This window comes from Tursiops truncatus, chromosome 2 (assembly GCF_011762595.2).
Source record: "Tursiops truncatus isolate mTurTru1 chromosome 2, mTurTru1.mat.Y, whole genome shotgun sequence".
NCBI classification, from domain to species: domain Eukaryota; kingdom Metazoa; phylum Chordata; class Mammalia; order Artiodactyla; family Delphinidae; genus Tursiops; species Tursiops truncatus.
This window is the reverse complement of record NC_047035.1, coordinates 49,582,530-49,606,659: the sequence shown is the minus strand read 5'-3', so window position 1 is coordinate 49,606,659 and position 24,130 is coordinate 49,582,530. Positions and strand designations below refer to the sequence as shown.

At 42.0% G+C, this 24,130-nt stretch overlaps 1 protein-coding gene and 1 long non-coding RNA gene across 5 annotated transcripts in view; one reads left to right on the top strand and one right to left on the bottom strand.

The window, feature by feature from the left end:
* Positions 1–24,130, bottom strand: part of PYGL (glycogen phosphorylase L) — a 63,334-nt gene that overhangs the window by 7,296 nt on the left and 31,908 nt on the right. For 2 of the 4 annotated variants that reach the window (XM_019923896.2, XM_019923898.3), the window contains exons 16-21: positions 23,900–24,041; positions 21,796–22,003; positions 20,373–20,507; positions 19,885–19,951; positions 17,677–17,849; positions 3,893–7,734 (exon numbers count right to left, since the gene is read on the bottom strand). In XM_019923896.2, coding sequence (XP_019779455.1) covers positions 7,704–7,734; positions 17,677–17,849; positions 19,885–19,951; positions 20,373–20,507; positions 21,796–22,003; positions 23,900–24,041 — 756 coding nt within the window. In that variant the 3' untranslated portion in view covers positions 3,893–7,703. Of the gene's footprint in view, positions 1–3,070; positions 7,735–17,676; positions 17,850–19,884; positions 19,952–20,372; positions 20,508–21,795; positions 22,004–23,899; positions 24,042–24,130 lie in introns of those variants that run through there. The other 2 variants (XM_019923897.3, XR_004525069.2) reach the window with 2 other exon arrangements.
* On the top strand, positions 11,704–17,678 carry LOC141277977 (uncharacterized). The gene is made up of 3 exons (XR_012329984.1): positions 11,704–12,857; positions 16,305–16,384; positions 16,749–17,678. It is a non-coding gene; the product is annotated as an uncharacterized lncRNA (long non-coding RNA).

Genomic DNA, 24,130 nt, shown 5'->3' with positions numbered 1-24,130 from the left:
TGATTAAGAGACATGGAATTCGATTCTGGGAGTTGATAATGAATTCTCCTTTCCAGTCAAAGCACCATTTCTTGTGGATTTAAAGAAACCGGAGTTAAAGATTCCTCACACAGTGAGCTTCTACAACAAAGGTGAACCTAGGGTGATTCTGGGAACATGGTGAGTGCACTGATTGGACCCTGGGGTGCTTGGTGGGTGTGGCTTTCAGGTCACAAGGGCAGAGGTGAGCAGTGCTGTGTTACTTGCCTGGGGAGAGGTCGGTGTTCCTTGGAGGAAGCTGTTCCACACAGCTTCCCTTTATATTGACGCTTGACTTGCTTGCATTTGCTTTTCAGGAATCTTACGTTGGAGTTTGGAGTCTTTCAGGTGCCTTGGGTCTGTCTTCTTCCCTGCCTTATGCCTCACCCCCTTCCCACCCTGCTCCAGACCCACTGGCCTCCGTGTACAGAAGCCATGCTCTGTCTGCAACATTTCTTTCTCTCTCTCTGCTCCCTCTGTTCCCTCCTTTTGCCTAACTAACTGCTTACCCATCTCTTGGGTCTCATTTTAAACGGTAATTTTCAGGAAAGCCTTTCCTCACCGCCCCCCACCCCATTTTCGGCATATGTTAGTGCAACCTGTGCTTGTCCTTTACTGCGTTTATCCCCACTGTAATTGAATAAATGCTTGTGTGATTATCTGATGAATGTTTGTCTTCCTTATGAGACAATAACTTCATAGGTGGGGGACTTTGTTGGTGGGTTTCCATTGCTCAGCACAGTGCTTGGCAGAGGGCACTCCATAAATACTTGTCCATCAAGGCCGTGAGCATCCTACTGTCTGTTTTGCTCTGATCTCAATATTTTCTTCTGTTTGGTTCACCTACTTGTTCGTGGTTGCCAGTTTTCCCGTGCCCTGTTTTATATTTCATCTCCCTGAGTTTAAACATGTGATCACAGAATGTTTGGGGGCCAATATGGATGGGTTCACATAACTTCTTCCTAATTTGCAGGGTACAGTCCCACCAATAGTGTTGGAATTTGAAAACATCTTTCTTCTTTACTCTTGCCCCATCAGTCCTTGTTTGGTGAGTCAGCTGTCCTCATGACTAGCTTATCTAGATGGCAGCAATGCCCGTCTTCGCAGTACAGACTTGGGGTTTGGGGTTTGATGTCAGACTTTTTGCCTCTAAATGATTGAGAGACTGGGACTTCCCTCGTGGTCTGGTGGTTAGGACTCTGCACTTCCACTGCAGGGGGCATGGGTTTGATCCCTGGTTGGGGAACTAAGATCCCACATGCTGCACGCGGTGTGACCAAAAAAAAAAAAAAAAAGATTGAGGGACTGAAGATTTATCATCACATGGCCAGTTCTCCAGGTCTCCTGGTGACATGTCATATGGCAGTGTTCGTGTTAGCAGGGTTCATTCATTGGTTTAACAAGGTGGAGGAACTGGAGCTCACTCAGGTGTTTAAAATCACAAGGTCACTGGGTTTCTTGAGTAGAATAGCTTAATTTCATGTTCAAGTTCTTTTCTCCTACCTAAACTGGTTTCCCTTTGTTTCCAATTTGTTTCTTCAGCCAAACCAATAGCAGGTGGCAGATATCTATTATCTTTTACTTGTTTCCACCCAGTGGATTGCATTTCAACAAACCACACCTAAGAATTGCAGTCTTGGAAGCATGATTGGTATAGGAGTCAGAAGAACTAAAACAGTAAATGGTTAAAAGGGGTTATCTCGGCATGGGAGAGGGGGGGTAAGGCAGTAGTGGTTTTCATTATAAGACGTTTGTGGCATTATATTTTAATTTTTACCATGTGCATATATATTAAGCAGATACATATCTGTATGTAAATATATTGACTATTTACGTATAATAATCCATTATATATTCTAATAGTATATAAACATATAAATATGTATCTGATTGACATAAGGAGGTTTCAGACTTTGGCAAGGATAGAGAAGTCTTCTCTCTGTCCATGTTGGCCGAAACCTTTCCTTGCTTTTCAGGCACACAGTTTCTAGCTGCCGGTGGGGGGAGGATGCTAAGGGGAAGGGCCGTAGCTGCTACGAAGCAGCCCTCCATGACGGCAACCCAATTATTGTTTATCTTCATGGCATGCAGAACACAAGTCAGTTGCCTTTGCTTGGATGTTGTTTTTTTTTTACAGAGTGAAAGAGCATTTCAGCCCTGTGGGGGCATGTAAGGCAGAGCTCAGTTTTTAGGTCTGTAAGCATCCCTTCACATATTTTTTTCCCTTTGTTGAAATTTGAGGGTGTTCTGGCAATAGGCTTCTCTTTTAAAAAAATCTATATATTCTATATGTAGAATATGTGGATCCTTAACTGAAAGGGAAACTAACTTCCAAAATTTGGATACTGATTTCAAAGAAGGCAATGGTTCCTTTACTCCCTAAGAGTGTCGGAAATGATGGATCAAACCCATGGACGACTGGGTAGGGAGTAGGCATGAGGTATGGAGAAAAGGAAGAGCAGTTTCCACATCAGTGGTCTTCTCCCAGAACCACATGGAGATTCATTTATTTGGCATGAATCCTATTAATCAAAAGTATGGATTCCCTAGGAGAGACCACCTGGAATTCTGATCACGGCTACTGGGGGCCACCTGACTAATTCTAGTCTGGAATACTGATGCCTCGGCCTGCTCTCTGTGGTCCCAACCTTGCTTGGTAACCAAGAGCACCTCCCAGGAGGCTGGCTGTCCTTTGGTGCACTGCCAGTCCCTCTGTGGGCCTGTGTCATTATGGTGGGTGATGAGTATTGGCTGTGACTGCGGGTCTCAGCATGGGGGAGGGGCGGTGTGCCTCAGAGACCCGCAGACCTCGCTCTGTCTCTGGGAGGACACTTCAAACTCAGTGACAAGGTCTGGAATCTGCCCCTTGGCTCCCCGCCTCTGTCTCTTTTACTCACTGTCTTTTTGTGTCAGAAGATGGCCTTCTCAAGACTTGCCTTTGCTCAAGGGGCTTTCTTGAGGTGTATGTTTCAGAGTCACATTTACAGAGATTTCCTGTGAAATCAACATTTTTCAACATTGCTTAACATTGTTCTGATTGTGTAAACTTGGGCACGGTGTTACAATGCATTTTTATTTAAAGGGTCATGTGAATCACACAGTCACGTCTGCCCTCTGAGTGAATCCACTCTTGCCCTCAGTTATCCCAGATTTCCTGACTTGGGGTCAGCTGCACCTTCCTCTGTCTCCTGCCCGAAAGTCTCAGCTTGCTCTCAGCAGTACTGAGCTGGAAGGAGGCCAAATGACAGATCACAGGGAACCTTGATGAAAGCAGTGGTTCTATACTTGGGATCCATAGACGCCCCAGAGGGTCCATGAACTCCCAACCCAAAATTGTACACAAAATTTGAAGAGTGGATACATTTTTCGGGGCAGCGGGTCCATAGCTTTAATTACATGTTCAAAGGGTTCCATGACCCACTAAGGTTTAAGAAACTTGGCTCTAAAACAAATTCAAATGGTTTTTTAAAGAATCCTCTGCCTTTTGAATCATCTTTATCTCCCTTTTATGTGGTTAATACAGAGTAGGCTGTGGTTCTTTTGGAAAAAAGTATTTCTTGTACCTCCAGGGCTGTGAGTCTCTCTCCTTCACTTCATCTTGCACCTCATGGCACAGTGGACAGGATGCAGGCAGATCTTCCTTTAGTGAACTTGATTATATCATCCCTTTTTCTGAAAAGCCACTTTCTATTTTCCTTTAGCTTCTAGAAGTATTCTTAGCAATAGGTTTTGCTGTGCAGCAGTGAAAGGAGATGGGTTGCCAGCAGTTCAATCAAATGCTTACGTTGAGAAGCGCTAGCGGTCCGGGCAGCCGGTGCTCACTTGGGGGAAGGCGGCAGCAGAGGGGAGCTGTGGGTCATTCACCCTGACACAGGCGCGTGGGCTATGACACCAAGAAGCATTGCCCTCTCTCCTGGTTATTTGTCTAACCTGAAAAAGAAAGGCGTGAGATCAGATGCCAGCAGCATGCTAGTGATTTTTGTTGAACTTGTCATTGTAATTCCTAATTCTTGCTCTTTTTTTTTTTAAACCTCCTCTACAGGGCAGCTCCTCATAGACTTGAGCTAGTAAAGGTATGTCTGAAGGGGCCTCAAGGCACCGATTTTATGTCTCCATTTATTCTCTTCTGGGCTACAGGCCTAAGATCTTCCTCCGCCCTCAGCATGGTTATCTCCTGAGAGCTCCTGGAGGTGAGGGTGGGTTTGTGGTGTCTGGGCCTAAAGTCCCATGAGTAGACTTCTCTTCCAGCTTTGACCTTGGGGGATCAAAACAGATGTGAACATCTCTGAGTCCCAAACACTTTAATGAATTTGTTCCTTTCATCACCAGATGGAGTTGAATTTATTTGCTTTTTCTAAGGGCTAGGGGATGGGTTGAGAAAATATATTAAGTGCAAAAACCACTCCTTCTACAAGAAACAACCTTTTTGGTGGTATGGGATAAAGATGTAGAGTGTCTTCTCTTAAGTCATTCAGGCCCTTCTTCAGCCCCATAAGAGGCTGGGCCGAGGGAAGGTGGCCACACCTTGGTGTCCTCACCAGCCTGCTACAGACTCCAGTTTTGGGGGGCAGCCCCTGCATCTCCCAGCATGAGGAAGATGGCAGGCTCTCCACCTTGCCTTATCTGACTGACGGCTGGCTGGAGGGCTCCTGTTTATGCCCTCCCACACTCCCCTCAGGTAGTCAGTAATCTCTCCCTTAGGTGATTCAGCTGCTTGTCTAGTTATCGATCCCAAGACCTGGTCTCTCCTCCCACAAGCCAGCTCCCACTCCAGAGCCCTCTCCTGATTTCACAGCATTAGTGGGGCCCAGAATCCTGCCAGGCCCAGCACCCCAGCACCTTCTTCATCCTCCCTCCCCTGTTCAGACATGGCCATCCTCTCCTGTCTACTCCCCTCTCTCATCACTCCAAGGAGTGGTGGGCTAGATGCAGTTTTGCCTGGGGTGATGATGTCTATTAATTTTTAGGTTTACTTTCCACCTGGAACTCCACTCTTTGTACTTCCCTAAGTGGGATGGTGTGGTGCTGAGGTCTGTGGGAACGTGTACTTTTTTCCCCTCCTACTGTTGGCCAAGGTGAATTGTATGTCTCTGATGTGCACAGGAAGAAGAGTTGTAGGTGTGAAAAGTAGCCAGATCAACCTTGTGGTGTGTGGGATGTGTGGGGATGGTATGATAAGACTACCTCCTCCAGGCGGGTTCTGGATTCCACACACCACAGTCATCATTTCCCAGCCTGACCAAACTTCCCTAGCTCTTCATTTTCTCCTTTGGATAGGCGATTTCTTTTAAAAATTAAAACTTTGTTATTAAATTGTCCTTCCTCCCTCCCTCTCTCCCCCTTTCTCATTCACTCATCACTTCAATCACCCAGCAAAACTATTTTCATTTATTTGCATTCCCACCTAGTTTTTAATCTCTATAAAGTTTTTCATGTTACTGACTGTATCTCTGTATAACTTTACGTTGTGCTCTTTTACTTAATACCATTTAAAAAATATTCTTCAGTGTTTTTCCACAGTCATCATAGTTACCAATTTAAAGGGTGATCATTCTCTATTATATTTATAGACAATTGTTTATTTACTTAAATATTTCACTGCTATTTAATACAAGTTTTTTTTTTTCCTCCTAAATTCTTTTAAAATAGTATTGCTATGGAAAACTTTAAGCAGTTAGTTTATTCTTCTTTTGGAATTTTTTTTTCCTGGAGATTAATTCTTAGGAGTAGGATCTGTTGCTTGAGTTGCATTGTCTTGGGAGTTGCATTGTCTTAGGAGTTGCATTGTCTTAGGAGTAGGATCTGTTGCTTGAGTTGCATTGTCTTAGGATTAGGATCTGTTGCTTGAGTTGCATTGTCTTAGGAGTAGGATCTGTTGCTTGAGTTGCATTGTCAAGGGGCTCTTCAATTTATGGCACCACAAAAAACACATGGATGTTCCCGTTTCCCTGGATGCTGAACTGCCCTGTGTCTTGGATAACTTGTTTGGAGGGAATGTAGTTTAAATACATGTTTAAAAGTGGAACCTGAGAGAAACCATCTCCTAGCTCAAGGGTCCTCCTGCTGCCCACTGCTGCCTATAATATGACATGTTTAAAAGTTTAATTTACTTCCTCATTATTAGTTCAGCTTGTATTTAAAGTTCAGTCTCTCACATCTATGCAGTAGTAGGGGAAGCACAATGTTTGGACACAGGCAGGCCCAGGTGTGAATCTTGGCTCTGCTGCTGGCCATTTGGGTGTCTGTGAACAAGTTACTTAAGCTCTCCAAGGCTCGGTTTCTTTCTCTGTAAAATGTGGAGAACACATACCTTGTAGGACTGTTGTGAGAATTAAGTAAAGATTTAAAAGTGCCTGCACAGTAAATTTTTGTCCCCTTCTATCCCCCTTCTCTTTGTCTATCACTGTAATTTTTTTTCATTTAAAATTATGTTTTTATATTCTTTTCTCATTTATCTATTTGGGGCTGGCAGTGGTTTCATGTAACCAAGTGATCTCTTTATTTTTGATCAATATTAACTCTTTATCTGTTCACACTTAATATAAATATCTTCCCGTTATTTGCTTGCTTCTACTACAACTCTGTGTGGAGTTCTTATCCTCCAGGGAATTCCTAAAAAAAAGGCATTTACTATGTACCAAGGTACTACATCATCTCATGCAATCTTCCAACGATCCTGAAGGTTTTATTTTTCACTTCTCAGACTATATTTACACAGTTAGATGTTAAGTGGCTTTCCCAAGGTCAGACAGCTGCTAAGTGACAGAGCCAGGGTGTGACCCAGGCTGTGTGGTCCTATTCTGCCATGCTGCTTTCCTTCTTTCCCGTTGAGCCTGATCTTCTCAAGTTTGAAGTCAAACACCAGATTTCAGAAATGCATTTTTCCCTACCTATTAAGCCATCGTAACCAGGATTATGGAAGTGTTGAGGAGGTGAGACCACTTTTGTTTACATCTCCCAATTAAAGTGATAACAGCTCCTTTGTCATCTAGGTGCTGAGTGACAGTGGTTTTCATGTCTTGTCTGTTGACTACGGAGGTATGTGTTAGGAAAAGTGTACAAAGATTTTTCAGTAAGAAGGGGCCTTTTGATAGCCCTCATTTTGGAGGCAGTGATATTGTGTTTGCCTTTCCTTGCTGCCAGGGTTCGGGGACTCGACGGGTAAACCCACGGAGGATGGGCTGAGTGCGGATGCTGTCTGTGTCTATGAATGGACCGAGGCGAGAAATGGTACCACCCCTGTGTGTCTCTGGGGCCACTCTCTGGGAACAGGGTGAGTGGGGTCTGAAGATGGGTGCTGAGGTGGGTCCTTGGGGCGTTAGTGTCATATTATAGGCAGCAGTGGGCAGCAGGAGGACCCTTGAGCTAGGAGATGGTTTCTCTCAGGTTCCACATGGGGCTAGTGACCTTACACCTCAGCATGCCTGTCTGTAATACAAGGAAGGGTCTAGCTCTCCGGCTGTCTATGACACTGAAGCCCATTCCAGAACTCTCCTTGAGCGTTTTAAATGAAAGCATTCTTGTTTAGGGCCAGTGGAACCTCTTGAAATCCTGTGAAAAATTTTGTGTCTGTGCACATTCGAGGGTCAAGAGCTTTCATCAGATGCTCATACTGGATGTTGCATTTTGTACTGTTTACTTGACTGTTAAGTCACTGTTTCGCGTATGTACTAATTTTCATTGCTTTACAGAGTTGCAACAAATGCTGCAAAAGTTCTAGAAGAGAAAGGTAAGATAAAATGCTTATTTTACATCGTATAATTTCTTGGCTTAATGTGGGAAAAGAAAAACAGTGAAGAGACTATTGTGTACAATCTGAACACAGAGATACCTGGAGCACCCCAACTTTAGACAGTTCCTGACAGTCTAATAAACTCTCTTTTTTCTATTTAATATACACAATACCTGCTTTTCAGAGTTATGAAATTAAAAGTAAATACTAAGGAAAGAGTTAAAATTACCTTAAAAGAGCCCTCACTGTGAAGTGATAATAAGTGTTGTTATGGAGTAATCTGGATTACAGGGGAGGAAAATAATACGTTATGAAGTAATAGGCAGGACTTGCTTTCTGCAGCCCTCCTTACATAATATTTATATCAGTGTTTCTCAAAGTGTTCTGAGAACTGCCTTTGTCAGAATCTGCAGGGGGGTGTTTGTTAGAAACACAGGTGACAGCTAGGTGGATCCTAGCTGTCTTCATAAACTGGAATCCCTATGACCAAGACCAGGTGATCTTGATACGTGTTAAAAGCTTGTAATCACTTGCAGTATATCTTAAACTTTACTTGGCAATACAGGTGAGGGTGAGTTACGGTAAACATTTTAAAGTGTGTCACCTGCTATACACAATCTTAATTACTTATGGAAATAAAAGAAATGTCATTTCATTGGTCCTCTAAACTCTCATGGCTCCTTCAATGTTGGCAATGAATTACCTGAATTAAATTCCCACATAAATGAATACTTCACTTCCTGGATAATGCAATTACCTTAGAACATTTAATTACATTAAGTCTCCAACTTATGAACTCTTGCTACCATGTATTTTAATTTTCTCTATATTACATACTCCATAAAAATGATTATTCTCATACTATAAAGTCAGTATTTAGATTTACCCTTTTCTTTGCTGTTTATTATTTCCAGCATCGCTGTGCTTCCATCTGGGATTTTTCTTCCACCTGTCTGTTGGTGAAGATTTCTGTCAGTTTTGGTCTGAAAATGTCTTTATGTCATCTTCATTTTTGAACGCAATTTTTCCTGGGCATAGAGTTCTAGAGTGGCAGTCATTTATTTCAACCTTTCTAAGATGTCATCCACTTTGTTCTTGCTTTTACAGTTTCATTAGAAAGTCAGCTGCCAGTCTTACTTTGCTTCTTTAAAGATAATGTTTTCTTTTGGTTATTTTTGAGATTTCTTTTTTTCTTTGTTTTTCAGCATTTTTACTCTGATTCTCCTAGGTGTTCTTGGTACTTATCCTGCTTAACTGTGGCCTGATATTCATCCATTTTGGAAAATTGTTGGTCATTATATCTTCAAATATTATGCCTGCTCCATTCTTTGTCTTCTCTTTATCTGGGACTATAATTATATATATATATATATATATATATATATTTATCTGTTCCCATGTCTTATATGTTTCCAGTGTTCTTTTCTGAGTTTTCCAGACACTTTTCTCTTTGTGCTCTAATTTAAATATATTTACATCTATTTTACACATTATACCCTGTTCAATATATCATACGAAATTTTCTTTAACAATAAGTTTTAATAAATATTTCACTATTTTACCATTTGTTATTTTCAGTAAGTTATTTTAAAGTACATATACAGTAACTCCAATGTTTAGCTCTTTTGTTTTCAGAGGGAGTGTTGGCCAAAACAACCTCGTCAGCCTCTGCTGAACACTCTCCCTTCCTGTAGTACTTTGCTTTCTTAAATTATCCAAGTCATGAAAATCTGCTTGTGTTTTAGAAGAAGGTAGTGGTTTTCAATTATCATGTACCTAGGAATGAAATCTCTTTAGCGAGGGTGCTAGTTAAAAATGCACATTCTCACACTCCCCACCCCCTAGATACTGGCTTCTGACTGGACTCTGGTGTGGGTTCATGAATTTGCATTATTAATAAGATTCACAACTGATTTTGATGCAGGTAGTTCATGTACAAGACCTTGAAGATCCCTTATTTAGGAAAGACAGTATTGAAATATAATAGGGGAGTTATTTCTTTTTTCTTCTCTTCAAGGATTTCCAGTTGATGCTATTATCTTGGAGGCTCCACTTACCAACATATGGGTTGCAAGTATCAATTATCCCTTGTTAAAGGTGAGTGATAGATCTTTACAAGATGTCAAAGTGTAGGTTGTTTCCACACACGTTTATTAACAGTTTTCCTTTTCGTAACTAGTTTTATATATTTCTAAGTTATTCTAACTTGTGATAGGTTATTAGCCAGTTGCTATTAAAGGGGGGCACAACGGCTTTTGGATTTTGTAGTCCTTTTATTTCCTTCTAATAGATTGAGCCAAAGCTTTTTTTCCCCATTAACTAACTGTACCTCGTATCTTTTATAATTTTTTCATAGATAGACTTGACTTAGGTTTGTTCGTTTATTTATTATTCCTTTTAAAGTGAAAACAAACCTCTCATACATCATTTTCAGCCCTATGAACGTCAACCACATCTTTCATTATTTTATGAGAAGGAAGTCTCTAGAGAATTCAAGGAAGTTGCTGAATGGTTTTACACAGCATCCCAGGTAGAGAAGATGATCTTTCCAAGAAGATAAAGAATTGACTGACAAGATGTGTTTTTTTTTATCTGTTGTATATATGATCCTAATTTTATAATTTCATTCCATGTCTGATGCTCAATTGCTTATAGTCATACCTCCATAGAAATGTTAGCAAATGAGAGGGGGGTGGGTAAGATTCTTAGAGGGGACATATGGCCCAAGTTTGTAAACTGTCGATTAATCTTGGAAGGCATCTTAAGGGTACTTTTTTAAAAAATTAATTAATTAATTAAAAAATTTTTGGCTGTGTTAGGTCTCCATTGCTGCGTGCAGGTTTTCTCTGGTTGCACCAGGCAGGGGCTACTCTTCGTTGCGGTGCGCGGGCTTCTCATTGCAGTGGCTTCTCTTGTTGTGGAGCATGGGCTCTAGGCGCATGGGCTTCAGTAGTTGTGGCTCACGGGCTTTAGAGCACAGGCTCAGTAGTTGTGGCGCATGGGCTTAGTTGCTCCGCGCAGCGTGTGGGATCTTCCTGGACCAGGGCTCAAACCCATGTCCCCTGCATTGGCAGGCAGATTCTTAACCACTGCGCACCAGGGAAGTCCCAATGCTTCTTAACATAAAGTCAACTTTGTCCAATATTAATATACCTTTGTTTTGAGTAGTGTTTGCATGATATATCATTTTCTCTTTCTTGACTTTCAACTTTTCTGAAATCTTATATTTAATATATATCTTCTGTAAGCAACATATAGTACAGTTTTGATTTCTTTTTCAGTATGACAAACGTCTGTTAATCGTAGTATTTAGTCTATGTACATTTAATGTAATTATGATATTATTTAGGCTTAAATCTACTCTCTCTGTTTTCTATTTGTGTCATCTGTTCTGTGTTCTTTTGCCTCTACTTTCTGGCTTTCTTCTGACTTGGCAGTTGTCTCAAGGAGAAAAGTGTGTTGAGTGTCAGGCTCACCTCACTAGGCTTCCCTTCTCTCTGGGATCCAGGCCACTCAAGACCTCATTACTTTGGTAGGTCTCTGATACCTTCACAGAAACGTTTTAAAAATATTTTCTTTAAGAACCATCGCTCTGGTGTCAGTCTTTCTGGGTTTTTTCCCCCAGGGGTGTCACTTAACAGCTGTGTAATCTTGGACTAACTGTTCTTAATGCTTCATCTATAAATGGGTGTAATCACAGCCTTTCAAGATTGTTGTGGTAGATTCACATATGAAAAGCATGTATGATAGTGCCTGATACAGAGTAAGCACTCAATGGCCGTTAGCTATTTTTATTATCAGTGGAGTGCCATAACTCTGAACAGTACTGTTGAATAAAAAAGTGTAGGTGGGATGAGACACGGATGTAGTGAAAGGCATAGGTCCTTACCCTCAAGACGTTTCTTGTCTAGTTGGGGAGACAGGAAATTAACGGGGGGTATAAAGTAATGATGTGGATTTCCGAGTATCACTTGGGAGTCGATTTCATTACTCAGCACAGTGGAAAAAGACCATGGGCTATGAAGCTAGACAGATTTGGATTTGGGTTCAAATTTGGCCTCTGCCACTAACCAATTATGACTTTGGTAAATTATCTCCCTTTGTTGTATTTTTCCTATTTCTATAATGAGGTTGGTACTGCATAGGGTTGTTGTGAAGGTTGAATTAAGTAAAATAATCATGCAAAAATATGGGCATTCAACAAAGGCTTGTTCCTTTTTTCCACTCTTTCTATAATACAGTAGACTAAGTTAGGTGTTAGGGGAGGACCCAGAACAATAATATCAGGGTAGGGAGAATTCAGGGAAGAGAAGGGTCTTGTGTGCAGGTGTGATCAATGATGACTTACAGGGAGACAGGATCTAAGCTCATGTCTTGAAGGCGAGGGAGAGCAGTTAGAAAACACAGACAGGAGGGGAGAATGTGAGCCAAGGCACGGGGCCAGAATGGGGTGATTATGTTATGAAATACCTGAGAGTCACGGAGGACCTCTATATAAGATCTTTCACACTCGTCATTCTTTTAAATCCTCACAGCACCTCTGAGTTTGGCACCATTGCCTCCACTGAGCGAAATGGAGGCTTAAAGGCTCGCCCAATTGCCCCATACCCTATAGAGAGGAAACGGGACTCGATCCTGCATTTCCTAACTCCAGGCAGTCAGATGGAGGTGCGCAGCTTTTGGGATGCAAGACTGTGGCCGGATGCGGATGGGCTTACAGCCAAGATAGGAGATTTTTGTCTGTTTAAATAGATAGTGTTCCACTCCCAAAGCTTTGTAACAGCAGATTTCAGGTAACTGGTATTTTAAGGATATTCATCTGGCGGAATTTGAAGCCAGGGAAACCAATTAGGAGCCACTCGCTGTGGTCTGGGCTGGAGGGGTGGTCTGACCTGTGAGTCTCGAGGGGCACCTCTGGCTGGAGAGGAGTGAGGGATAAGGGGAGTAGACTGACTGGGGCCTGCTTTCTCCTTATGCCTTCAGAATTTGAGATGAATTGCTGAAGGGCTTCTCTTACTGAATTCTCCTCAGAGGAGTCCTGATTCCAGGGGTAGCAGAACCAGAAGACAAAGGAAAGAGAAAACCAAGAAATCTTGCCCTTAGCACGGTAAGAGGAGGGCAAAGGAAGGAAGGGAAAGAGAAGCAGTATTGGGATTTCCAGACTGTCCCCGAACGCGAGTCATTTGCTGTGAGACCACGCAAAAAATGCAGGCCAGACAGACCCTGGGAAACCACGCAGGTTTCTGCAAGCAGCAGGCCCATGTCAAAACTGTGAAGCAGAAGAAGTTTGCCGTTACTGACCTCGACCTGCATATTCTGTACCCATTTCCCTACCAAATTCCCTACCAGGCATGAATTTCCTTTTTATAATCAGGAAAAAAAAATTTTTTTAAAGGTCCTTATATTTAGAAAGTTACTATTCTCTCTATTACTACAGTTCATAGTGGGAGACTACAGCAAATGACATATTATAGCGCTGGGGCAATGACCACTAACTCTTATTTCTCCATACTCATAAAGGAGCAGTGACAAGCAGAAATCTAAAACTTGCTTCTACACTGAACCTGAACATAATTCTTTTCTTTTTAAACTGCGAAGCAGACGTTTGCATTTATGGCCCCAGCCTACCTATTCTGTACCCACTCCCTTCCCTTGGCAATGTCCCACTTACTACATTGCACCCCCCTCCCTGCTCAGCACCGCAGAGGAATACACATAATATACTTTGTTGGTCTTTTCTCTTTGCAAATCTGTTCCAAGGAATAAACTCTGAATGAAATTCAGTCACCCTGAGATGAAAATGACAGATAATAGCTTAAAGTGTACATCAGGGATATTTGCACAGTCGATACATTCCTTCTTTAGCAAATATTTATCAGGTGTCTATTAGGTACCAAGAACTTTTCTAGGTTCTGGGGATACCACAGGGAATAAGAAAGTTGTGGTCTAAGCTCCTATGAAGTCTGTATGGTTGCTGGAGAGGCACATAGAAGACAAGTATGCAATAAGAGGATTTTGAATAGTGAGAAGTGCTGTAGAGGTAATAAAATGATGTGAAAGGAATGACTGGGAGGTGATGGGGGGGACAAGGTTCGATGGCTAGTTAGGGGAGGACCTCTTTGAAGAAATATCATCTAAACTGAGACTTGCATGACAAGGAGCCAGCTGTCATGGCAGAATCTGGAGGTCTCGGCTGAGGGAAGAGAAAGGCAAGGGCCCTGCAGTGGGATCAAGGCTGACGTGTTCCAGGAGCAGAAGACAGCAGGGCCTGGGGGTGGAGAGGAGTGGGCTTAGTGATAGGCGACAGAGGCTGTAGCCAGATTCTGTAAGGCCTCCAAGGCCAAGGTGATGCTTGGGTTTAATCCACATGCCTTTGAAGGATGTGAAGCAAAAGAGGGATGTGATGAGAGTTGCACGTTAAAATGATCACTCTGGTTTCCCTGTGGGAACTGGGTTACAGCAGGGCGAGGGTGGAACAGGAAGCCACCTGGGACTGTTGGTGTAATCCAAGCAAGAGATGAGGGCTGGGTTAGGCTGGGTGATTAGTGGAAATGGAGAGAACTGAATGGCCTTGGGAGTAGTTTAGAGGCAGGGTTAAAAGTTTGAGGAAGGTGCAGTATTGCTCAGGGTTTATGTCCTTTCCTCATTTTCAGTTGAAATGGATGTTTTTAGGGCATATAAGCTAATTTACCTTTCGACTTAATCAAAATGTGGCAAGAGCTGATTTAACTAGCATTCTTTTTACTGGAATTTTCCATTAATGAGGAAATTCAGTATGTTTAGAATGATAATTGTTATATTTGGCGTCCTATGGTCATTATTAAAACCTGAAATGCCTTTTTAAAACATTGCAATATTAAATCATATTCAATAGAGTTTGTAATGTTCAAATCCTTTAAAACCAATTATCTCTGTATTGTATACTTTATCAGAATTTCTAACTAATCAGAATATTCTTTTCCCCAACTAAACCACTTAATTATTCTGCAGTTCATTGTAGAAGCAATTTTTAGATTATGCGTATCACTGCTGCTTTATAAGTATGAAGAAATAAGTTAGTGGGGCTATTTGTACTTTAAAAAAAGATAAGTAAAAACCACAAAATGTCTAATGTGATTATCTATGGATGGTGGGATTATGTGTGATTTGCTTCTTCTTTCTTCTATTTTCCAAATTTCCTACAATAACATGAATTACTTTTAAAACATAAAAGTTATATTTCCAAAAAAAAGTTTATTATATTTAGAAACTCACTACTCTCTATATTACTACAGTTCATAGTGGGAAACTATAACAAATGACATAGCTATAGGCCATGTTTCAAGTTTTTTTTCCTTTTTAAAAAATAGATTTACTGGAAACTTCCAGGATTTTTAAGCACGGTTATGGATGCCCTGAGGAAAGACGAACTAGTCTTCCCCAGTGATGAAAAGTAACTTAATGACGTAAAGATGTCCATTATTACTATATCTGTAGGATTCTGGTGGGTAATTATCATGTGACTTATTGAATGGGGAGGTGACCAGTCTGAATGAGTAGATGAGAATTCTTAGATGGGCACTAGGATTTGGGGTAAGGTATCTACAGTATCTACAAATTTTTAGTATTTGGTATTATCCTTATGTCTAATTTAATGACTTTACCAATGCAGTACTTTCTCTGAAGTTATAAAGGGAGTTGTAGGTTTAGGGTGTTTCAGGACCCTTTAAAGGTCCTGTACGGTCTAACCTAGCATTCCTTGGAGGAATCTCTGAGTTCTAGGTCTTATTCCCCATGTAACCAAAATCCATACACCATCAGCCGAATAACCCAACAGCAAGTCCAGTGACGAGAATCTGGCAAGTCAGCCTCTCACAGCTGGAGAGTCTCGAGTGCCTACAAATAGGCAGTCGTTATCAGTATTTTTTCTTTTCAGCACACTTGAGGGATCTAATATCCTCAGGAGTAACAGCGAGTCACTGTGGCAGGGGTGGATGGTATCAGAATTTGGAAGGGGACAGGGAAGTACTATTAGTCATCCTTCATGTCATAGCCTTTTCGAATTACCAGATAGGAAGTTGACCAGGAGGCTAATCAAACCTATTGATCTCATGTCCATCCTGTACATTTATGGGGAAATGTAAACAAATTGCTACAAAGCGTTCTCCTTGGTCCTGTGGTAGTTCTTGTTATTTTTTGGTTTGACTTACTTTGTTTTCGTTTAATTAAAACATTCCAGATATTATGAAATAAGGCAGAATAAGGAAAAGGTGAGGCTCTGCTAATTCTGTACAAATTCAATGTTTTTGTTCCTTATTTTCAAAAATCACATAGGAATAAATTAAATCCAATAAGCTAAGTAAATTGTATGAGTAAACAGAAGAATCTTGCCTGGAGGAAAAAAAAGTCACTATATGAAGCTTATTATATATGAAGTTGTATTTCCTGGGAGGGATGGAAAGAGCATTCCTTTATTTTGGGCAAACCTCATGTTTTGCTAAAGCCTTAACTTAGAAGAGGAGAAATCTCAATGTATATTTCTTGAACTGAAAGCTTTTCTTCCACTTGTTCCTAGTGTTAAATTCCTGTCTTCTCCCCTTCTTATCATACATGGTGAGGATGACAAAACGGTGCCTTTGGAATTTGGAAAAAAAGGTAAACTAAGTTCAGCGGCTGACAGAAACATACTATACTAATTTCACCATTTTCTCAGCCAGCCAGACTTTGATTAGGGCCTAAAGAAGGGTCTCTGACATTATAAGGGGTTCTCTGCACCCCTGAATTGCTGTGCCGCCTGGTGTATACAATACACTGTTGCCACTGTTCCATGAGCTATGCAGCTTTCAGCTCCTTGGTTGTAGAGGCAACCACTCAGGGATATGCAGGGTGCCCGTATCTCTGACTTAATGGGACTAACTCCTTAAGTTGGCTGTTTCCATACCCTTTTAGGAAAAGTAGACTAGGAAAACAGCTGCTTCAATGATCAGCCTTTGAGTCCTTGTCTTTCTGCCCCTTGCAGCTCTGTGAAATTGCACACAATGCATATAGGAACAAAGAGAGGGTGAAGATGGTGATCTTTCCTCCTGGCCTCCAACACACCTTCCTGTGTAAAGGCACCACACGGTTAAAAACCGTGAGGTAAGATCTGCTTTGCTAAATGCAATGAGGGCTGCTCTGGTTTACTTAGACCATGAGGTGGGGAACGCATGTGAGCTCATCTAAGTCCTTTTCCTGCAGAGGTTTCCTGAGCCAGCAGTGGGCGTGACGTCTGAGTACAGCGGAGAGCAAAGACTTGGTCCAAACACCACTTGTGGTGTATCTTTCTTATGTAAAACTGTACTGGGCTGCTTGGGTGAGCTGAAGTTACTGACATTTCTACAAGTCACCTGCCATTTTAGTAAGGGAAAGCACAGACGCTGGGCATTATGGAATGTTCTTGTTTAGCTTGTCATAGTCTACTTTGTGGAACATGCCAAAACTTCACTGTGGAGAATCAGAATTTGGTAAAAATTTGATCCCATCTAAAAATGTACAGTTACCAAACATTCTGGGGATATCTGTGGATAAGGTGGTTTTTGATCTGCACCTAGACAGCAAGCAGTAGCAAGAAAGATGCTCCAATGTAGTTAAATAATTTGTATTTCAGTTTAGTTAATTGAAATGGCATTAAAAAGTTCCAAGCTGTTTTCTAGCTTTCTGAATAGCATTGGGGAAAGTCCTAGCATGCTATTCAATCTGCTATAAAATAGTAAGATTCGGCACTCATGTAGCCTTTGGAAATTAACACTGTATTTTTAGCCCTAATATAGTCATACACTTTCCCTCCCAATTCCCAGAGATACTTAACTAGATTATTATTTAATAAAACAAAACAAAATCAAAGAATGTTGTGAAAATGTTGAAGTCCAGTAAGAAGCTATTTTTTCTCAGGACACTTTACAACTTACTTTCCATTGGCTTTGTCCACCCCACTGCTGGGTTCACTGGACAGGGAAATCTTTAGGTCAGAAGGCTCCATGTTCCAGATGTCCCGGGCATACTCCTTAATTGTTCGGTCACTGGAGAATTTCCCTGAGGCGGCTATGTTTCTGAGTACCATGATGTTCCAGGCCTTTGGATTCTGTAAACAAGAATTATACTTGTTTAATTGAATTAAATTAAATTGACGTGCATCTAAGGCTCAGGGCCTGAGTGCCCAACAAGCTGTATGACAAACATCAGGCCAAGCACATCCAAGTGCAATTTATGGGGAAAGTGACAGGAGTAAATTGTAATGAATCATAAATACATTTGTTCCACAGTTGGGAGCTGGACAGGGCAGACTGTGCTTTTCTCCTGTTTTAGATTATATTTCTCTAAAATGAAAAAGAAAGTATTTTTCACTCTTACAGAAACGCTAATTGGTAATTTCTGCCATAGTTACAATGTTTTGGCATGTAAGCCTTATTTCCCATGCTTCATTTTGAACGAAGATACCTCATCTCCCTTTAAACTACGGGGAAAAGGAAGAGACTAACATTCATTGTCTGCTAGATGCCACGTAAGAAATTTATCCCGTGGCTCACAGCCAGAGCTCGAAAAACACTACTCTAGAACATTAGCTACCATGCGGGCAAACAGTCCCATGGGAGACTTTATTCACCGACTTCTCTTTTCCTGTTTTTTTCAGAAGGTAGATACTCCAATAGGTTTACACTGAATCCCAAATACTCCACTGGGGTTTGAAAACAGGACCAATTAAGGTTTTATCCTAAATAAAAAATATACATCTATATATCTAAATAAAATATATATCTCTCATAATTTTATGTAAAAAGTATAAGAAGCTATTTATTTTTTATTAACATCTTTATCGGAGTATAATTGCTTTAACAGTGTTGTGTTAGTTTCTGCTGTATAACAAAGTGAATCAGCTGTATGCATATGTATATCCCTATATCCCCTCCCTTTTGGTGGGTCTCCCTCCCACCCTCCTTATCCCACCCCTCTAGGTGGGTCGCAAAGCACCGAGCTGATCTCCCTGTGCTATGCAGCTGAGCATCTACTTAGAGCCTCGTGATTTCGTAAAGAACTCTAAGAAGGAGTTCTATGGAAATGACCAGAATGTTATTTGAAAACAATCAGCAATGAATTGTAAACATTTAAAAGAAAAACTAACACACAGTCTGAAATTAGTTTATTCAGACTTTGGAAACTTACTAAAATAAGAAGAGAATAAAAGCTTCCTCTCTTCATGTTCTTTATTTAGAGGGATAATGACTAGACTTTCCGACCATGTGGGCCATGTTTTCTACGCTTCAACAATACAATTATTGTTAAGAGTAAAAGCTGCAGTTTGCACTAATGAACAAGGAAGATGGAACAGAATGCTGGCCTTCTAGGTGGGCATCCTTTGGATCAGGGCCATCATTTTAACAGAAGGGACCATTGTGCAAAACCAACATTCACATTTGTGCATGCCCTCACTCATATTTTCCTCTCCTGCTCTGTTTCACTTCTGTTTCTTTTCCTATACAGCTTTTCTACATAACAAGCATGGGTCATCCGATGATGGACACCTAGGTTGTTTCCATCTCCGGGCAATTTAGCAGATTTTTCAAATGCTGATGGTGGTCCCACCCGCTACTGGGTCAGAATCTCTTAGAGGGCGGTGGGCATCTGTACTTTGAAAAAACTGCTTGGTGATTCTGATGCACTTCTGGTTAAGGGCCCCAGCCCTAAATAGGCTCCTGGAGGGGCCTTGGCTTTGTCCATGCTGGGGCCTCAGTGCCCAGCATGGCCTGCCATGGAGGCACCCAATGCCCCAGTGCCTCTCTGTTGAATAAATGAGTGGGTAAAGTGAGTATTTAATTTCGCTTTATACTCTTAGTCTCTAGGATATGCCTGCTGCATGGTGGGTGCTCAATAAATATTGAATTATTTGTGACTTTTTACTTGGATATTAAAAAACCTACAACTGCAACTGAAATGTCAAATGCCAACCTTTGCCTGAATTCGGGAACAGTTAAGTTTTGATCTGAAAAACCTAAAGAGCTGCCTCACTTCCCATTTTTGATTGGTTGGTGGGGCCCTGTTATTTAGATTTAATAAAAAGAAACCAAAATTTTAATGAACCGTAAACTGGTTTCCTTTGTAAGTCTCGGCCATGTACTCACCATGTACAGCTGACTGACTTTTTCTTGACACTTGACGTAGGCTTCATAGTCTGCAAAAACTTTAAACCTTTTTTTGTGATTAGAAGGAAAAGACAAAAAGCTTCATTAATAGATGTGTGCTAAGATTCCGTTTAAAATTCTCTTTTGCTTAATGTCAGGCACGGCTGGCTTACCAGTCTGACACTTCTATTCACAAGGGTTTCAACCAGCCCTCAACCTTTCTTCCCACACGTGAGAATGTTATCACACGGATGCATCTGAAAGTTGGGTACACCCGTGGAAGGAGAAAAAGAATACCAAATTTGTGGGTCTTATTCTTAAGTCTTCTCCTTGCATTGTTAGTGGAGAATATCTAATTTTCCTTTCCAAGTCTACGTTAGCTTATCAGATCACAGATCTATGCTAATCTACATGTGTTGCAGTTGGTTTAAGATATTCTCATCCCCTTTCCACGGCCCAAACAGCACCATCTTCTTGTGGGAACTCACCTGTCATGATAAAATAGCATGTTGACTAAGTCTTTGAAGAGGTCAGGCTGCTTGGGAGAAAAGAAGCCCTTGTCAATTTGGTCGATGGCCAGCTTTAGCTCTGGAAGTGCCTCGTAATATTCTTTTGCCTTATACCTGTAGGGTCGGGGCGGGGGAAGAGAAAAGGTTCTGTTAATGTTTGTTAATGACACACTGGACGCTACATTAGCTGTGAAAGATGCATTCAGAAATATGGCATTTATAAAGTCATTATAGGTTCAACAGGGTATAAGTGATACTTAACTAGATCCTGACATCTTTTTTCCCAACTAAATTTGATTAGTTCCTTGTAACCAAAGACACTAAGGACAGTAGATAATAAAAATCCTAGTCACAGAGCGATAGTCTAATCTGGTAAAATACAGTAAGATTCATTTCAAAGCAGGCTTTATGGCTCTAAACAAGCGTCGTACAGTTGCTTTTTTAAAAAAAGATTTATTATTTCTTTCTTTCTTTAATTTATTTTTGGCTGCGTCGGCTCTTAGTTGCGGCTCGCGGGATCTTTCATTGTGGCCTGTGGGCTTCTCTCTAGTGTGGAGGCGGGTTTTCTCTTCTCTAGCTGTGGTGTGCAGGCTCCAGGGCGCTTGGGCTCTATAGTTGTGGTGCACGGGTTCCAGAGCTCGTGGTCTCTGTAGTTTGCAGCACACGGGCTCAGCAGTTGTGGCGCGCGGGCTTAGTTGCCCCACAGCATGTGGGATCTTAGTCCCCTGACCAGGGATCGAACCCGCATCCCCTGCATTGTAAGGCGGATTCTTTACCACTGGACCACCAGGGAGGTCCCCGACAGTTGCTCTTTGGTCCCACAGATTCCCAAATTTGTTGCTACTGAACAAAAATTTACTTCCAAGGGTTGGGAAGTATATTCGACACCCTCCAGATTTTGTGATTGCTCTGGCTCCTTTGAGCAGCATCTTTCTTTACTTCTTATTTGAATCCAGGTTAATAAACCTATCCAGATAGTAAGTGGAACAAGTATTCTGGGTGCTTCTATACAACCAGGCCTATCATCTACCACATTTTAGTCCATCTCTTTGAGGTCTTAAAGGAACACTCGATGGTTTAAATAATAGGCAAAAACTTCAACTACCCACTGGTTCAGTGTTTTGGTCAAAGTAGAGATCACAGATGTGGAGAAGTGAATAGCTCATGAGGCCAGCTCTGCCATGGCTGATAACAAATAGCAACGAGCCCACGTACCTGTGCCCAAGCTCCGTTCACTTTCACTTGCTGCGTGTAATAAGACTAATCTGTGGTCGGGAGGGTCCCCTGGCTCATGGGAGATGTTCTGCTGTCACTCTCATGGGACCTGCCTCAATGGGACACCTGGGTGGGCAGGTACCCTCCTGGGGGGATACCTGCTCAACAAGCAGGAGTGCTCTCTCACCCTTTCTTGTCCAAAGCAGCCACGTCCTCTATTCTCATGCCAAAGATGAACAGGTTCTCTTCCCCGGCTTCCTCGGCCATTTCCACGTTGGCCCCATCCATGGTCCCGATAGTCAGGGCCCCGTTCAGCATGAACTTCATGTTGCCCGTCCCCGAGGCTTCGGTGCCTGCGGTAGAAATCTGCTCCGACAGGTCTGTGGCTGGAATGACTGCAAGCAAGGCATTAGTGACAGAATTAGTGATCCCGTCTCTCTGGATCCGCTTGTACGGTACCCAAGCATTCACCTAGCTGGCCTGTTCTAATCATTAAAGTAGTATGTGTACATCAAGATAAACACTCAAATGGTGCAGGATGGATCTCACGCTTCCCCTTGACTCTGGCAACCACTTTTGCCCCTTTCTGATGTGCTTCGTGGTGGTTATGGCCACAGTGCTGAATAACTCTATGCTTACACTACTCTTCCTTGGTCTATAAACGTTAAAGAGCATCTATTGACTCTCTGCTATAAAAGTCGACGCTACTGTGAAGTAAAATTCCTATTTTATGGCCAGACAAGAAAAAGTTAAACATGAAAATTTTTCCCTGCCCTTTGGCCTCCTCTCTCCCTTCTCCTGTGCACTGTGTATCTGCATTAGGCATGGACCAAACCTCTCCATCAGCAGGAATATCTACTCAGCCATAAAGAGCAACGTTCTCCTGGCACCAACAAGACAACTCCTTAAAAGACAACATTCCTTCTCCATCTTGTAAGGGGTCACAATGACCCACCACTTTGTACCTGAAGATCTGGATTCTGTAAACTGTCAACAATACAGCATTTAATGTAGAGCCCCGTCTCGAAAAACTTATGTAACTGCTTTGACTTCTAATGGGTGGAACAGTTCTTGGAACTTTCTGATCTGCTGTTCCTGGGTTATAATCCTCAGTTTGGCTCAAATAAAATTTTCCATTTCTTTCTTGGATGGGCTGATTAATTTTTTATCAACCTTACACTTCTCTTCTCCCCCTTCTTCCTTTCAGTTTTTGTTATGGTTTTATTTTTATTTCTTCTATTTCATAACTTTATAAAATATATCTAAACTTCTCTTTCTTGATCCTTAAGATTCAGAATCTTCCCTGACCCCTCTTTTGCAATCTGAGGAAACTGGATTGTGCCATTCCTTCCACTCCTTACCACCTTCCCTCCGCTTTCACTGCAGGGAAATAAGCCACAGGCAACTGAGGTGTGCCCAGGGCAGACCTTTCAGTCTGATTCACACAGAAGTTCCTGCTGCCTGCAGCATCCCTCCGGTGCCTCCGCTACAAAGCACAGGACCTGCTTTACTTTGAGAGCTTTACTTTGAGAGCTTATTTGTGGATTAGACATATCTTCATTTGCGCCCATAAAAATCTGGCTCTTTTTTTCTTTATGCAGACAGTTCTTAAATTGTAACATCAGAGGACCCAAAAACACCTCAGAAAGAGAAAGGTCCCTTTTCAATTTGGGAAAAGGGCGAACACACAGTTGGCATTTGCATGTGGGTGGTGCTTTGTGACGCAAATAAGAAAAGAAAGGGATGTTGGCTTCTTGCCAGTCTGCCTGTCCCCACATGGGAACTCCACGCCTGCTCTGAGCGCCTGTCTGAGGCACGTCTAAGCCTAGGGCTTTGGCAGCCTGACATCTGCCCTCATTCCCTGCTGCCACATGAACAAATGACAGCCCTTCTTTCCATGGAGTGACCAGAGGAATATCCGGGGATTGGGGCACTGGTGTTCTATTGCAGAACTGGGGCTGGGAACTGAAGATCTTTTTTTTCTTTTGTAGAGCACGCTCTGTACTTTACCAAAACCTCAGGGCCACCTCCTCCAACACCCAGCCCTGAGCAGCTGAGAAGAGGAAAATGTGCTTGCAGATGTAACCTCTGATGTGGAGTCTGGGGACAGTCATCTCAGTGTCACTTGGGTCACCTTAAACATTCTTAGCTTAGGGTCGTATTCTGCCTAAGAGTGACACCTTCTATCCTAAGTCACTGGCTCCCGAGGTCAGCTGCTCCATTTTTCTATAATGTGTAATCCATCCCTAGCATGTGCCCTGGCCCCGCATGGTTTGTGAGGACAGCACTACCTTTTTCAGCAAGAGACACTTTGTAGTTCTCCAGGAAGATGAGTTTCAACTTGCTTCCAACCATGGGGTCATTGTTCACCACCTCTGCCACTGAAGTGATCAGCTTTATGATCAGTTTGGCCATGTGATATCCTGGGGCAGCCTTGGGGAAGGGTGTGGACACATGACAGAATGCAGGCGTGATGCAGTGGAGAAACGGCCAAAGAGACAAGAGCCCCCAAGTACCCAGGG